The sequence below is a fragment of the Mchenga conophoros genome, linkage group LG20 (genome assembly GCF_057382185.1).
Source record: "Mchenga conophoros isolate Kocher_MC1m ecotype Shallow Benthic linkage group LG20, M_conophoros_male_GT1.1, whole genome shotgun sequence".
Lineage (NCBI taxonomy): Eukaryota > Metazoa > Chordata > Actinopteri > Cichliformes > Cichlidae > Mchenga > Mchenga conophoros.
Genome location: NC_140545.1, coordinates 11323045 through 11339422, shown reverse-complemented (window position 1 = coordinate 11339422; position 16378 = coordinate 11323045). Strand labels below are relative to the sequence as shown.

Below are 16378 nucleotides of genomic sequence, written 5' to 3'. Positions count from 1 at the left end.
TTTTCTCGCTCATCCCTTTGGTAGCCCCTTCTTATAAATCTTCACAGACTGGCCTGATTCGTAAACATGAAGTGTTGCATAAAAGACCTTAATCCTCAAAAATTCAAGCACGGCTTCATTTTTCTGACATTTTGGGGCTATCGGTGTGTAATAATTGCATGGTATGTAGCAGTTTGAGCTTCTCAGATGTTTTCTTTGTTCCTCTCTTTCTGTGTTGTATATCTGATACGAGATGAGCCCTGACAAGCAGAACTACTCTTTTTTAGCTCTTTAAATTTTCACACTAAGAAATTGGGCCTATATTTCATTCTTACTGGATTTGGAGAAATGTTGCGTTTAACTTGATGAAACCAGCCTTGATGTGATCTGCACAGCTGCGCACTTGCACTCGGTTTAATGATCCAGCGATGCCTGTTGTAAGAAATGACGCCATAGATCGGATGACAGTTTGTCAGGTGACCTCTTCAGCGTGTGTGGTTCATTTGTTGCTATGGAGAAGGGGAACATATGATCCGACCTCAGGTCCCCGGGGAGTCGCTGTGTCCTGCAGGGGCTCGTAAGGGTCAGATGGCAAAGATGTGGATTGGATCAACGGGAATGGGAGGTGTAGGGGGCTGGGAGGGGTGTTGTTGCTGGAAACATGAGAGTCGGACTGGGACTTGGGGCGGAGGGGACGAAGAAAAAGAAAGAAACTGGATATTGGAAATCTCCCCCTGCTTTGGATGCAGGTGGTGTTGTGGTCCTGGCCCAGGCTATGCCAGTGTAGAAATTGCCAGTATGTTATCATTCAGGAAATGTAGTGGCATGTGGAGAAATGAAAGGGAGAGGTAAAACTGACAGAATGCAAATGGCTTGCAGGTGTTGGAATGGAAATGAAATGAATGGCAGATGAGGTGTTTCTGCTTGCCTTATAGAAATACAGTGACAGAAGTGACCCAAATTGTCTGAAGGACTGCTTCAAATTGCTGCGAGTGAAGCCTTGCCTCGTTTCGTCTCCGTCTTGTTCTTCTTCTTTCTCTTCACTGTATTTGAGTGTCTCTTTTTTCCCTTCCCTCCTTCGCTGCCAATCTTTTTTTCTCCATTTATCCCTCCTTGCTTCTCCCTCGTCATTGGAATGGTTTCTGAAACGAAATCTCGCAAATCACCATTTTTCAGACCACGGCAATGTGTTTTCTGCATATGAGATGTTACCGTAGCAACAGGGCAATAATTCATCCCCCTGCTGTCTCGTACAGAATGCGTTGCATTAATTTGGCATGACATGTGAGACCTGGGATATCATTTATGCTCTCTGTACCTGTGCTAGTAGACTGATGCAACTGTAAGTTGGTCTGCAAATGGATTTCACTTGTTTTGTTGTTGTTGTTGTTTTTTCTTTTTGATGGTGGACAGTGGAGAGGGGTCTCAGAGTGTCCTGGCAGGTGACTGACAGTGTGTCATGTGCGAATTCTCCCTGTAATACAGATACGTTTCCTTCAAATCCCATTCTGGAAGCTTAATCCACATTCACATTAGTCTTCTCATAGAGAAGAGTTTTCTTCTGAGAGGTGCTTCGTTCTGACCCTGTGTCCAGACCTTGTTGTTTACCTCACAGATTAATATGCACCTCAGGATGCTGCTGGTGCAGCCGACTTCTAAATGTCTCTTTTGGTCCATCGGCATGATTTTCACTGTCGTTGTTCCTCTTCATTTACCTCATTTATCAGTTTGTTACCCAGATGAATAATGGATGAGGAGGCTTGTTGCCTCGGCGACATGCCAAGCTCATGATTGTCACGCGTTCACTCACAAAACTCATGTCCACTATCCTCTTTTGCCTGCGAGTGACTCCTCCTCCGCCAATTCTGGGTGATACACGGGTTGACGTATCAGCACACAGTGTTTCTGCTGTGATTGAGTCTTGGCAGCCGTGCACTTCGAGACATTGAAGTGGGAGGTCCATTAGGAAATGACACATAGAAATCTATATGAGTATGAATGGATTGGCCCTCTACTGTGAGACTGAGCCATCACCTATTCCATTCTTCGAATGAGTATGTGGTTATCCTCATTCAAGGGCACGTGTAAGCCTTGCACTATACTGGTGTGCTTTGGACAAATCACATGTTTTTTACAGGCCTTCTGGCCTCCAGCAATACAGAGCTTTGGACTATGTCAAAATATAATGGAGGAATGTGAGGATGTATGATCACCAAAGCTAAAACGCAACTTTTTGTAGATTTACCGATTGCTCGGGAAATAAAAGTTAAACCATAGGAAGGCCCAAACCAGTACTGGATTTTTGAGCCTTAGTTAGATATAAGTATTCCATATATTTATTGTATGTACACTGACATGACTTTCCAGAAAAGAGTGAAAATGATGGGGTTGTTGCTTTCAAACTGTCCGCGTTGTGTTTTACAGACTGTATTTCAGCTTAGTGGGGCTGTGTCAGGTGGTAATCACTAATGAATATTTAAAGTTTTGTCTCTCTGGGTGTTGCTGCTTGCTGATGGATACAGAAAAAGGTTCTTCATTGTCAGAAAGGTGAACCAGTGGAAGAGCAAAAATGTCCATCATGATGAGGGTTAGGTTTTGCTACGTTTTCACTTGACTTTTTGCGAAGCGGGTTACAATGAAATGAGCCAAAGCGTGATGAGTGACAGGGTTTTCATGCCCGCAGGGTGTGATGGTGTATCTTTTGACATGAAAAAAAGGACTGAATGAACACTCTGAATAAGTGAATCTTCTGGTTTGGCCCTAAAACATACCATCTGTAGACTGCTTCACCTCTCTCCCGTCTGCTTAGCTGGAATGCTTCTCTGCATATCTATATTTTCAGGCCCTCTGTCCAAACATTAGAGCCCAGAATACAGACAAACAAGCATACTGCTTGAATTAATGTGAAAGCTTAAAAATTGCTTTGCTCTGTGAGGATTTAGCTTTGAACCTCCGCCTTTGTCGACACTACTTACAAGCTAAAATTGAAGCTTATCAGAAGGGAGGATTGAGGTGTTTCTCCTGTGACCCAGCATCAGAACGAATGGTACTTTATTGATCGTTGTGTACAAATTCTCTTTTCTCCTGTCCCATCATAGATGGAGGTCAGAGATCAGGCTCTGCAACAGGGCAGCACTCAGGAACTGGGTACAAATTACAGTCATGCTCAAGGACACTTTGGCAAACAAGATATTTGTTAAAGCAAAAGTTTGGGGCTTCCAGAAAATGGCAGTCTAGACAACACGTGAAGGAGAGGTCACGAAACAGAAGCAAATCCTTCAAACTGGCTCTTTCAGAAATCTCAGTGTGAAATGTCTGGTTTTTTTGTAGATGCACTTTTAAAACATCCATTGAAGCAACCTGTTTCTACTCTAGTATTCTTTCTTGTTGCAAATTTTTAGCAGTCCATTTAATTTAACCCTCCAGCACCTTGTGGCATTTGAAGGAAGAAATGTCTGTCTGTGAATTTATCTCTTGTCAAGTGTGTGAATGCCAAGACAGTGTGCCTATCTTGTATGAGTGCATGTGTGCTTGAGACTCTCAAAGCACTGTAATGTTGGAACGATGAAGCTAAAGCCTTGTGTTTGACAGACATTGGGGCTGTAGCAGGACATATTGTGCTCTTGCAGACGTCTGAAGAGTCAAATGATGGTTCTTTATTGGTTGCGCTCTTCTCTCTCCATCCAATAATGGCCCCCATTCCTGGCGTGGGTTTGCTTCGAAATGATGCAAAAATCTATGAAAGCACTGACCGTACAGTCCCAGAAACTCAGGATTTAGTAATGCAGACCGTTCAAGAACAGGAGAACCTGTTTTGCCTTTGCTGCACTGACACAAGGCGGACCACAGTGGCAACCATAATGGCTGCCATCCACATTGTTTCCACATATGGTCTTGCTTAACTAGGCTCACATTCACAACTTTAAAGCCTTTTGAAGAGTCTTCAAACACAGCTTTAAGAAATATAAGTATATTTGTAACATCTGCTTTGTTAAATTAAAATGTAGTCTGAACACTGTGGATAACAGTGGCTCCATAGTGTACTGGTTACCCATTTGCCTAATATTGTGAGACCAAGAGGTGATCCACATCCTTGGGGGTTGTGTCAGGAAAGGTGTCTGGTATGAAAACTTGCCAAATCAGATGTGTAGTCATCTGCCATGGCAGCCTTTTGTGAAAAAGGGAACAGCTGAAAGAAACCTCTATTAAGGTCTGTACAACAAATTAGCAGCATAAAATAGGGGCGTAATGTCCTAACGTTCATTAATTTCTAAGGTTAGAAAGCAGCGAAAATTGCTATTGCAATATCCACAGCCCCAGGTTATGTTTTCAGATACATTGTTAAGTCCATAACATGAAATTAATCACCAAATTAAAGGTTAAGTGGACAAACTGAACTCGCATTACTTAATGTTATACTCCCACTTGGGGAAACTGGCTAGAGACTGCGACACAGCAAAAAATTATTGCCACTGTATGCAGTGAAATTGCAATTTTGCTACCTTTGAAGTGATTACTTTAAAGATGAGGGCAGTGTCTGTGACCACCTTCAAAGCGACTGGTGCATCAAGACAGTGATAAATAAGTTTGCGATAATATGGCGATTAACTGTGAGAAATCTGAGAAAATTGTAAGTCTGTTGCTGTGTGTTGCAAATTTGTTGCCCTCAACAGTCCAGTCAGAGCCTCATAGATGTTAAACAAATTCAGGAATTCCTCTACAAACAGGTACATAGTTGATGCAGGATGGCAAATTTTTGAATATATCATGTAAAATAACAATTAACAACCACCAACAAATTCTGTTTTAATTCCGGGAGGGGGGTTTGAAGAGGTCATATAGAATTATGTTTTCATCAATTATCCAATTTTTTTTCTTCCTGTAGGAGAAGAGTAATTGATGGACGGATTGATCGCTGAGTTTCTGTGTATGTCCCAGCTGAATGTACAGACTATCCATTCCAAATGGATTAGTCTCATTTCATTATCCCAGGGTTGCTAATACTTAGTGTACCTTATGCGCATTTACACCTGGGCTGCATTTGTTTTTCGTCTACCAGAATAAAACCTTCCAAACACTGGATGCATTTTAATACCTGGTGCTAAGCGGGTCATTCATTTTCCTGACCGTGATTGCAGCCAGAAAACAGCTATTTCATCATTGCGGCACCATATTTTCATTAGGCTTCTTCTTCTAGCACACAGCCTCGTGTGACTGCACTCTTATCAAAAGAAACTAGAATTATTTACCAGGAAGGGGGGGAGAAAGTGGACTAGCACAGAAGCTGTCTTGTTTGAGAGAATAAGTTGAGCACATGCTGTCTGATTAGGCATATAAATAATTTATAGTCGTTCATTTATGGACTGCGTCTCAACAAGAGGGTATTGCTCGCCAATTAACATTCCCTCTCTGCCCTCTCTCTGAGAAGATTCTGCTCGACGAGCAGCCAGCCGCCAGCGAAGAGCTGAGAGGAGAGAAAACGAAAGGGGGAAAAAAAAGAGGAGGAAGGGAGTGGGTTCATAAGTATATATGCAAATGAAAGGGTCCCGCTGTATAATAGCTTGTCACTGTCAGCTCAGATGCCAGAAAGCCAATCAGGTAGATCTGCTTGTTTACAATATGTATATGTCACCGAGATGTATGGCGAAATGTCACGCTATATATAAACAGAGGTGAAGGCAACGGTAATTATTTGTTCATAAAAGGCAGGATTGTTGATGTAGAACACGAGGGATTCACAGCACAGAAGAACATAAGGCGTTTGATGGAGCTGAAATCTAAAATAGAATATTCCTACTTCAAGTCAATGTGCATAATGTTCTGCTTCAGACGTGCTGCTCATTAACCGAAACCTTTTTTATTTGCAAGAAATCCTGAAGTATCTTTCACTTTTTGTGGGCAGAAACATATCCCTGTGGCCTTAGCATGCAAGCTTTTGAAACTACACTTTCTTGAATTTTGGACTTTTTAACATCACCGCGAACCTTCTCAGCGGAGATAATAAAGTCTCCCACACACTCCTCCATGCATTATTTCGCTACCTCCTGTATGTTGCCTCACCTCTGCAGATGGCTGGGTGTCTGTGCATTTTCAATCTGTGCCAGTACAATACTTGAGAGTCGTTAGAGACGTGCATGCATGCATTTATGTGTCTGTGTGAAAGCGAATTTCAGAGGCGGCTACATTGTAAAATCGATGCAAATTAGCACTGTGCGGGCTAAAGCGAAGGCGTGTTTGTGCACGTTGGAAACCTTTGAAGAGTGTATTCAGATCCAGAAATATCCAATCAGACACTAAGTAAACAATGCTTCAAAAGATCTGTTATGTCTATACTGACCACGCTGTCTAACTGTCCTCTGTCTACACCAGTGCAAAGTACTACTGGATTTAAGCCATGTTGAAAGGACAGCTCTCAGCTCATAATGACTTATCATCACGAGTCTCCCGCTACTTTCTGCGCCTGACCAGGCCGGTGTGACTTGGCTGGTTCCCCATGACAGATGGCTGACTTGGCCTGAGACTGACATCTGTATCATCCTTTAGCTGCATCAGCCTTGCCTTTCCTGTGTAAAGGCTGTCAGAGCCAGCCACTCCTTCTCTGATTCCCTGCTCCTAGCCATCCAGTGCTGCTGCCACAATTGGCTCCATATGCCAGCCACATGGAGAAGTGTCACTCTCCGCTAACTCTGCTTGCAGCAGCCAAGAGCTCCCAGGTTGCGATCTCTCTCTCTCTTTTGCTCTCTCTCTGTCTCTCGCCCTCTCCTCTTCCCACATTTTTTTTTATGTCACTCGTCTTTTTTTGCCATGTAATTCTCTCTCATTATTTCACTGTCTGTGCCCGTCCATTGGAATAATTTCCTACATGGCCATTAAGGGAAAAATGTTGGTGCTGAAGACCTGAGTAAACAGGGCAAGGCAGTGAAGCGGGGAGGATATTACATCCTGTAATCATTGTTGTTGTGGGTGTTGATGTGCACAAGGGGCTGGCTAGAAAATCAGAGCTGGCTAATAACAACTTACTTCCCCGTGAATGAGTTCCTCTTTATTTAGACGACTGTTGGAAAAGAAAGGAGAGGGTCAGCGAGCAGTAGCCTTGAGAACATCAACATTCAGGAGAGAATCGGCGTCTTCTGGCTCCAGATGATCCCTGAGGCAGAAATTTTCATTCTCATCGTATGAACTAGGGAAATTAGTGTCCAGCTGTGGACAGGTCCTGGTTAGGGCCCCAGGCTAAGAGCTGCCTCAGCGTAGGCTGAAAAGCAGGTCATGGCAGCGTGGGATGGAGTGGGAGGAAGAGGCTAATGTGCCCAGAAGTGTTGAGTGTGGACAGGTGGATCGTTTTGGCTGCGACTCCTCTGTGGTTGGCTAAACAGCCTTAGCTGGAAGAACGGCTTGTGGACTAGAACAGATCACAGGCTTGCAATCGAGAAATGGCTCAAAGGAACATAAACGCTAGATTTTAAGACGACCCGAGTGCTGTGATCAGTGGATTTGTGAATATTAGCTGTGGGTTGTTTTCGCTTCAATCAGCGTCATAGTGTGTCCAAGTTGACACCGAACGCAGGCCGATGTGTCACACTGTGACTCACAGTGTGTGGAGCCCACCCGGTGTGGGAATGCTCTCATTCACGCTTACATCAGTGCCGGACAGTAGTACCATCATCCACTGACTCAGAAATAGAGCTGTCATAAAAACAGAATTTTCACTTTGACACAGCAGCAAATTCATTATCTGAAAATTTTTCAGCGCGACTAAAAAATTGTTTACTCGTGGAGTGATGTCAAACCGCATTTGTAACAGATTTCGCACAAGCTATTAGAGTCAACAGACAAGAGTCAGATCACATACATGTCTGTTTTAGTCATCTTGTTAAATGGAGGATGATAAATGTCAATATAATCCAGAAGAAATGTGATTAAAAATGATGAACAGAAGCCTCAGAAAGCTTGAAAAGTAATTATACACTTAAGTCTGTGTAGCCTCTCAGTCATCTGGGTCATGGTAGCCTTAAAAGCTTAAAAAGAACAGAACTGGACTTCTTCAAGTTTATGGAGACGTTTCACCAGCTGCCGTTTCTTTATTCTATTAAGACTATACAATTAAACATTCAACCCAGTGGCACCCCTCTATGAAAATAATTTAATGCAAACAAGTACAACCTTTTCTGGTAGAAACTTGAAATTTAGCTGTTACCGACAAACTTTCAATTTCAATTTAGTTCAATTCAATTTTATTTATATAGTGCCAAAACACAACAACAGTCGCCTCAAGTCACCTCATCATCTGTCCTTTATATTGTAATGTACACAATAATAATACATACAGAGAAAAACCCAACAATCATATGACCTCTATGAGCAAGCACTTTGGTGACAGTAGGAAGGGAAAAAATCCCTTTTAACAGGAAGAAACCTCCAGCAGAACCAGGTTCAGGAAAGGGCGGACATCTGCTGCGACCGGTTATGGTAAAAGAAGGAAGACAGTATAAAAGATATGCTGTGGAAGAGAGCCAGAGATGAATAACGAGTATGACTGGGTGCCGAGAGGTCTATAAACACAAATGTCCATCATTCTTTATCATAGTCCTATTAGCACCGAACCTAGATGTAAATATATGAAGCCATTGCAGTGCCCAGTGTCAAAATGTGACACCAGCAGAACGCATGCCACCAATTGGCTAGTCAATTGAATCATGACAGGGCTTCACTCACGAAAATTCAAGCTGCCATTTAAGCTGGCAACGAGGGAAATGACTCCACAGAAAAATAAAACTGTGGTCCTGGAGTCTGACAAAAAGCCAGTGAAGTAGAGGTATACCATCGCCTCGACAGCCTCCATTGTAATGTTGTGTTTGTGTCGCTTAAAAATGACGTCACAGGACTTTGAGGCGCATTAGTATAACGACCAAAATACACATTAGGTGGTACTCAATTGTAATGGAAAGTGACCTAAACTGAATGGAGTCAGGCCATGTCAGGGAGATACTAGTGGAAAAGCGCTATAAGTCTGTCTAATTTTGAAAATTTGTGTGTTATCTAACACTACTTTGCAGCTATCTGTGCCTGCGCACACATACAGCAGCTGTACAATGTATTTATGCATCGTGCTAACCAAGTTTCCATGTTAATAACTTTGCACTCAACCCTCTTTTTCAAATGTGTTGACTTTTGGATTAAAAAAAAGGAATAATTTGTGACCATAATAATAATAATGGATTTATATAGTGCTTTTCAAGGCACCCAAAGCGCTTTACAATACCACTATTCATTCACACACTGGTGGAGGTAGCTACAGTTGTAGCCACAGCTGCCCTGGGGCAGACTGACAGAAGCGAGGCTGCCATATCGCGCCATCGGCCCCTCTGGCCAACACCAGTAGGCAAGTAGGGTAAAGTGTCTTGCCCAAGGACACAACGACCAGGACAGAGAGCCCAGGGATCGAACCGGCGACCTTCCGGTTACAGATGCGATTCCCAACCCCCTGAGCCACGATCACCCTAATGATGATTTGTATAAAGCGATGATAAAAACAAAAGGAATAATTTTGAGAAAACCACGGGGTAGCTAAACTAGAGGCTTTCCAATCGGGACTAAACAAACCACTGGGTGATGTTCTGGAGCCTACATGCATCTTTTATATACAGTCTCTAATTAGTGCTTCTTTTTCCCTTTACTGTGAATCACGTCCTACACGATAATACATTTAATACATTCATTGGAAGTAGTGTTGAGTTTAGGTTGTCATCATCACACTGGTGACTTAACCATCTTGTTTTCATCTCCCATCATCATCTGTCCTTTTACCTCCAACTCTTTTTCTTGATCCCCTTTTTAGTGGAGGTTAATGCCATTAGCGGTGCACAGCTGTGTGGGGCCCTGGCCTCCTCATTGCTGAATGAGCTCCGCTCAGCTTGGAGGCTTGATGACAGGGAAATCTGCAATACTGTTGGGCGGTGCAGTGAAGTCTGACTTATGATGATTGGAGTTAATACCGTAGCAAGACAATCAGCCCACCTGCTAGCATCCCTCCGCTGTCGCCCACTGGGTAAGGAAACTGGGCTTTCGTCCATCAGCTCCGGCCACGCGGCTCGATGCACATGAAGAATTCCACACTGCCCTTTAATGTCCACCTAATAACCTAAGCAACATTTGTGGCTTTGAACACATAGTTTATAGCCGAATTAGATGCATTTATGTGAAGTGCCACTCCAGTGATTTAATGCAGCGCTGAAGGAGCACATAAATACAGTACGTAATGGGAAATGGCTGTCAATAACTCCTGATTGAGCTCTGCGATGCCATTGGCTGAAATAACTCCCCATTACTGCAGATTCTAATTGTCCATAAACACATATGCACCAAAGAATAATGAAACACAAAATGACAAATAATGCAGTAAATTATCCTCGAAATGAGACACACACAAATAGTTGAGTGGGCCAGTGGACGCAGCCAATTTAAAAAAAAAAAAAAAAAATCCTTTCTAATTTTTAACAGACTTTCTTTTCATCAACATCATTAACATGCTTATATACAATGGACAACAGGAAAGGGTGATCTCTGATGCCATTAGTGAATGCAGCAGCTTCACTTTTGATAGCTCCTGCTTTGAAAAACGGTCAGAATCTCACTCTAATGGGATGTTGATGTATTCATCAACAGAGATGGGTTTTTTTTTTCTTTTTTTTCTACACAGCCTACCATACAAAACTGTTGCTGATGTGTTTAGTGTTAGAAATTTACACAAAGTTTTCCCCAAACACATCATTTGATAAACGATTCAGCTGAAGACCTCATACGTATTTCATGATCCGGGATAGTTGTGTGTGAGTGAGCTCTGGAAACTGTTTTCACCCGAGTCAGGCAGAGAGCACGGAAAATAAGCCTCTAATGCCATCAAAATAGTTTAAATGACTTTGTTTTATGCATTCACTTTGGAGTCAATTCATTTCTAACAAAACTGCATTTTCTGGCTCGACTCGGTGCTTAGTCACCTGTACCGCCTTTGACAAATTGCTTTCTGTAAGCCTGTGCAACAGCAGAAGTGTCGGCGATGCAGATTTGATGTTCGGTCCTTTAATTCTTCACATGACTGCTGCGTTTTGTTCTGCTTCAGACAAAGCGTGGTATGTAAGTCTTTACCTGCTCCTAACAAATTACATACAGTTAGAGTCTATGAGATGCGATCAGAAAGGGAAGAGATGCATAAAAATCTAAATCCTTCCTTGAAGGCGGCACTTCATCACCTGAAGTGCCGCCACCACCTCTGGAGGTGCGTGTCCTCCAGAGGTGCTGGAGGACACGCACCTAGCATTGTATCCTGATGCTCTTGGTGGTTTGTCTGGCCCATTTGATCCATTCCCTGAGATTTGTGATCATCCTTTAGAGAATTGGTTAAACACACTAACACCTCCCACTTCTTTCAAAGCACTTAGCCCATAGTGATAGTTTAACCTAGTGGTACTCAAAGTTTTTCAGGCCAGCTACACTTCAGAAACCAAAAAAGTTCTTTCCTTACGCCTCTGCTATGATCAATTATTAATCGTTATTAAAAATAAAAAATAAGAGCATCACGAGACGCCATCGTGTCTATTTTTCACCTGGGTTTCCACACTGCATCTGCAGTGGCTCCTCGCCCCACAGTTTGAGGATGTCTGCAGAGGTGCAAAAATATTACCATTTATGCTGTGAGCCTTAACCCCGTGGCTGTGCGGCTTCAGCGTAGCGTGTATGAGAAACAAAGATGATGCAAAAAAGACAAGAAATTTAGCCTTTTTCACTTTGATGCTTGTAAGTAAATCTCAAAAGAAACAGTCTCTTTTCTTGTCTCCCTTCAATTGAGATTTCTTTTTGGCCTTTGTGGGAAAAATTGTCATTCTGAGAGGGCCACAACTATTTTCACTTAGATCAATTATATGAGCACTGGCCAGCAAGAAGACCGGGATGCAGCCTGAGCTGCTCAGACCCACGTGCAAAAACTCAGTAAGCACACACACACCTTGATGTAAGCGTAACTGTCAATCAGTTATTGAACATGACAAATCTTTCACCCTCTGCATAAAGATAATTCACACACGTGTGCATATCCGCACAGATATCAACTTTTACTTCTGCCAGACCATTAAGCAAGAGAGCAGCTCCTTCAGCTCCTTAATGGAAATTGCCATTTCAAAGCCTTCAGAGAGAGATGTTAACCTTGTGCGATACTTGTGGCATTAAAAATGGATCAAAGCAGCTGAGCTTTGATGTCAATGGAAGATTTTATTTGGGTCGTGGCATTAGAGCAAAGAGCTAGGCTGACTTCTTAGTGCCCTCTGCTGGGAGAATTTGGCATTTTACTCATGATCAAAAGTCTTGTGATGTTGTCAGGTTCCCATGCTTGTATTGTAAGAGTATTTTTTAAGCTCTTGCTGCAATTCCCAGGTCTCCTACGAAAAAGACAAAGTTATAAATGAAGGTGTAAACTGAGACAAAAGAAAATTAGAAAGCAGCTGTTGCCTCTTTCTTTTCACTCAGTCCATCAATCAGGTTTTGTAATGCTATATGAGAGCTGATATGGAGTCGCTGGGGTATCGTGTCTGGAAATAGACAGAAACATGGTGGGGTGCTTCTAGGTGGGTGGCGTTGCTTGTTGATGATGGATTCAGGAGAGGGTGAGGTTGGAGGGGGGTTGAACTTTTGACCCTCAGCAGGCAATTTTTTAAAAATCCAGCTCCCTCGTGTTAGAGCTTCCCCTCAAAAAGCTCGGCTTAAACCTGAGAAAGAGCAAACTGGCCAAAAATATAAAACCGACTTTGCGGGGGAAGCAAGATCACCAACCCCATGCGCGCGGTGTGTGTGTGTGTGAGAGAGAGTTGTGTAAGTTTGTAGACTAAAAACAGACAGAGGGAGAAAGGCAGAAGGAGCTTTTTTACTATATGTATGTGTTAGTTTCTGTCAGACAGAAGAGGGAATTGTGCGGATGCACATGCACCATCAGTGTGTATGTGCCTGTGCACCCTTGTGTAAAGCGGTGAGGTGGTGGCGGTGGGGTGAGGAGCGAACTGCAAAGATGGAGATGGAGACACAGATAGAGAGAGTGAAAAAAAACCCCATAAATAATTGATGATAGACACCGCCTTGCATCTGCCGCCTGCTGCTGTTGAGTTACTTCAAAGTAGATATTGATGCAGGGTCTTGCTAAAACACAGGATAACCACCCATCCAGTCTGAACTCATTATAGCATTTAGAAAAAACACACAGTTGTACGTTGCAGTTTAAAAGAGCAAAAATGACCTTCTGTGAAATAGAATAGCCTCAGATCATATTCATTCCTTACTTTCTTTTTAAAGAAACCCTTTCCTTGTTATCATGAAAGTCAGGGAAAAAAGATCCAAGTGGGAATCTTAATTAATTGCATATAGTTACCGTTAAATCGATGTGGAGTTTTTTCCCGGGCTTATATCTGCGCTAGCTTTGCATATTGGTGACAAGTGGGTTAGGCTGTTTGGAGAGTGTTAATACATGATTGACTTTAATGTGTTTAAGTTTTGCTCCCTCCTCCTTCCACGGGCCTATTTTCTCTCAGTTTGCCTCATTAAATCTTTGTGGAAATTCTCCAGCTCTTGTGGAAGAGACTTTCTTTTGATTACGCTATAAACAAATGGAGGAGTTGGTTGACATCTCCCAAGACTGTGGCCCTCTTTTGTTTTGCTGCTACACTGTTGCTGCCCCCCCACCTCACTCCCCCGCTTTGACAGGACTCGAGTACTACTCCCCGAAGCTTTTATTCTTGCTCATTTTCTTTTCCTTCAACCAACTAGGAGCCCTCCTCCCTTCTTGCCTTTGTTAAAGACAGCCCCTCATCTACACTCCCCCCCCCCCCCACATCTATCTCTCCCCCCCTCTCTCTCTTTCTCACACCATCTCTCTCGCTTACTTATTATGTGCTCATCCGTTCCGCTGACTGAGGGCTGAGAGAGGCGTGCTCAGGAAGACACTGTTTGGAAAACCAGCGACATGTCGCTGCAGTTTCATCCACAAGAAAAAAAAGAAAAGAAAGGTGGACAGAAGTGTAAGGAGTTGCTTTTCCCATGGCCAACACTCCTCCTCCCTCCCGTGTACGTCCCTCTCGCGCTGTCTGTCTGCTGACTTCTCTCATTGACTCTCTCCTGCGTGCCTCAGTTGGCTGACTGAGTGCACTGACACCGGGACCACTACCTGCTGCCTGGGGATTAAGCGCGCTATGAATACCCGGAGCCTAATTTGTTGTTTTGGCTGCCAGTGAATGTTGGATACGCACGCAGGAGAAGCTGGAGCCACAGCCTTCTGGCCAGGACTCTCGGAGCGCCTCTGGACTGAGATATCCCAGTGAAAAAGGGGACTGGATGCTTGGGCAAGCGTATAAAAGAGAGGCAGCAAACACAAGAATGAGAGACAATGCTGGACAAGTTATTTTTCTGAAAGGTAAAACAGCAGAAGCCAATTCAGCCTAATTCTTACAAGGGTCAGCGAGAGCCTTATCCTCTCATTATTTGGCTGGAATTTTTTTCACGGGCTTCTGACACAAGGAAATAATGCCCAGCAAATCCCCGCCTCGAGCGCCTCGCTTCATTCCCAACCACACGGAGGTTTTTTCTCCTTTTCTCTCTATGAGGTTTTTCATTCATAGCGTCGCTGGATTTTCTGTAGCTGCTTAGGAAGCAAACAGCTGTGGACTGACAGGTTGAGCAGGCGATCGCTCGCCTCTCTAACTTTTTCCCCTCCTCTCAGCCACTTCTTTTGACCTGCTTTTGGCCCCAGCTCTCCAGAAGGTGTAAAGGTGGGGGCAGCTGCTCTCCCCCCTCCATGCGACTCGATTGGAATAAAAGGGTATTGAACCAGCGAGGAGCGGCAGTCACGCAGGACAAGCGGGGGAGAGAAAACACAGACCATCTCCATATGGTTGAGTGAGAGGCAGCCAGCTGCCTTCTAACCATCCTCCAAATCACGCGGCGGAAGATGCAAGGTGCTCCGGTGATGATGTCAGATTTGGATGGGTTTGGTGTGCGGCGGACCGCACCGTAACCAGGCAAACAAGCTGTCCTGTGGATACAAAAAAAAGTTGTGTGCAGTTTGAAGCTGATCATCGCTGATAAGAGCACTTATGCTCCGATATTCCAGCATGCAACAGCCACAAGGAAACTTAATGAGATCTGCAGCCATCACCTCTTAGGGAAATACTTGTGATGATGTTTTCGGCGAGCGCCAGGCATTGGCATTCGTTGTAAAGGCGTTTGACAAGAGAAGAAGAAGAAGAGGGGAGCACTCCTCCTTTGCTAATTATCAATCAGGGTCACAGCAAAGAAAAGATTCCTTCTGTGGATTTATCGTCTGTCTGCTCTGGAAGTTTTTCCCCTTTGGATATCTGACAATCCAAACGCACAGATTCCTGGTTTAGGTTGTACACCTCACAAGCGCACTAAACGCACATATTCAGCTACATTAATCACCACCCAATTAAATCCACACACGTTTGCTCTGTAAGTATAAAACACACGAGAACACACACAAGCATACTTCCACATTAGAATCCCATTAGTTTGTTTTTTGTTCCAGCGGCCACAGGAGAATGGAGGTCGTGTGGACGGGTGGGGGGCTGTAGGAGTCCCTTCAGCCTGTCCTCTTCCCCAAATGGATGTTATTACCTCTAAAAATGTGCTGCTTGGAAACCGCTGAAAGCTTCCTGCTGCAATTCTCTGACAGAAACAGTCACGGGGTCTCTGCCACGGTGCACAGCTGGAACCACAACTGAAACAGCCACCATCTATTTTTTTGTTGTTGTTGTTGTTGTTTTTTTTGTATTAAATTTCAGTTTATCTTCACCACCTGTCACCCCTAACCCACCGCCATCATTTTTTCCAACGGGTCTTTGGGCACCCCTCGCCGAGCTCCTCGTCCCGTCGTCTCCTCTACGCTGGAGGGGCGCGGGTCATTGGAGTGGAGCATGAGCGGGTGCCACTATCCCTCACCGCCGCCGCAAGAGCGGGACCGCAGGTACCAGCACAAAGTGTCGCTGGTGGTGCGCTACTTCATGATCCCCTGCAACATCTGTCTGATCCTGCTGGCCACATCGACGCTGGGCTTTGCCGTCCTCCTCTTCCTCAATAATTGTACGTTTGTTAATCTGAAGCACACAACTCAACTGTCTGCACTGTACTGCTTTCCACTGTAATGTACGGGTCACTGTTTCGCAGTAGACTTGTTGCCATAAGTGCTTTGCTACAGAATTGAGCTCGGAAGGAATGATTTACTTATTTATTTTTATTATTATTTCACATACTACCTCATTTTTGCATTAAATGTCCTTGTCAGAGGAAATGCCCCCTTCAAAATCACCTTTAACTCTCATGACAGCCTTATCTGCGCTTGAAGTAGGGA

General features: G+C 43.8%; 1 protein-coding gene across 7 annotated transcripts in view; it reads left to right on the top strand.

Annotated features, from left to right (window-relative positions):
* The window catches only part of agrn (agrin), a 258498-nt gene that overhangs the window by 82010 nt on the left and 160110 nt on the right, over positions 1 to 16378 (top strand). Inside the window, exons 1-2 of one of the 7 annotated variants that reach the window (XM_085261194.1) lie at positions 13887 to 15480; positions 15557 to 16110. The exons of the other annotated variants lie outside the window; for them this stretch is intronic. Of the exons in view, the coding sequence (XP_085117320.1) occupies positions 15945 to 16110 (166 nt within the window). The 5' untranslated portion in view covers positions 13887 to 15480; positions 15557 to 15944. Of the gene's footprint in view, positions 1 to 13886; positions 15481 to 15556; positions 16111 to 16378 lie in introns of those variants that run through there. 7 annotated transcript variants of the gene reach the window in all.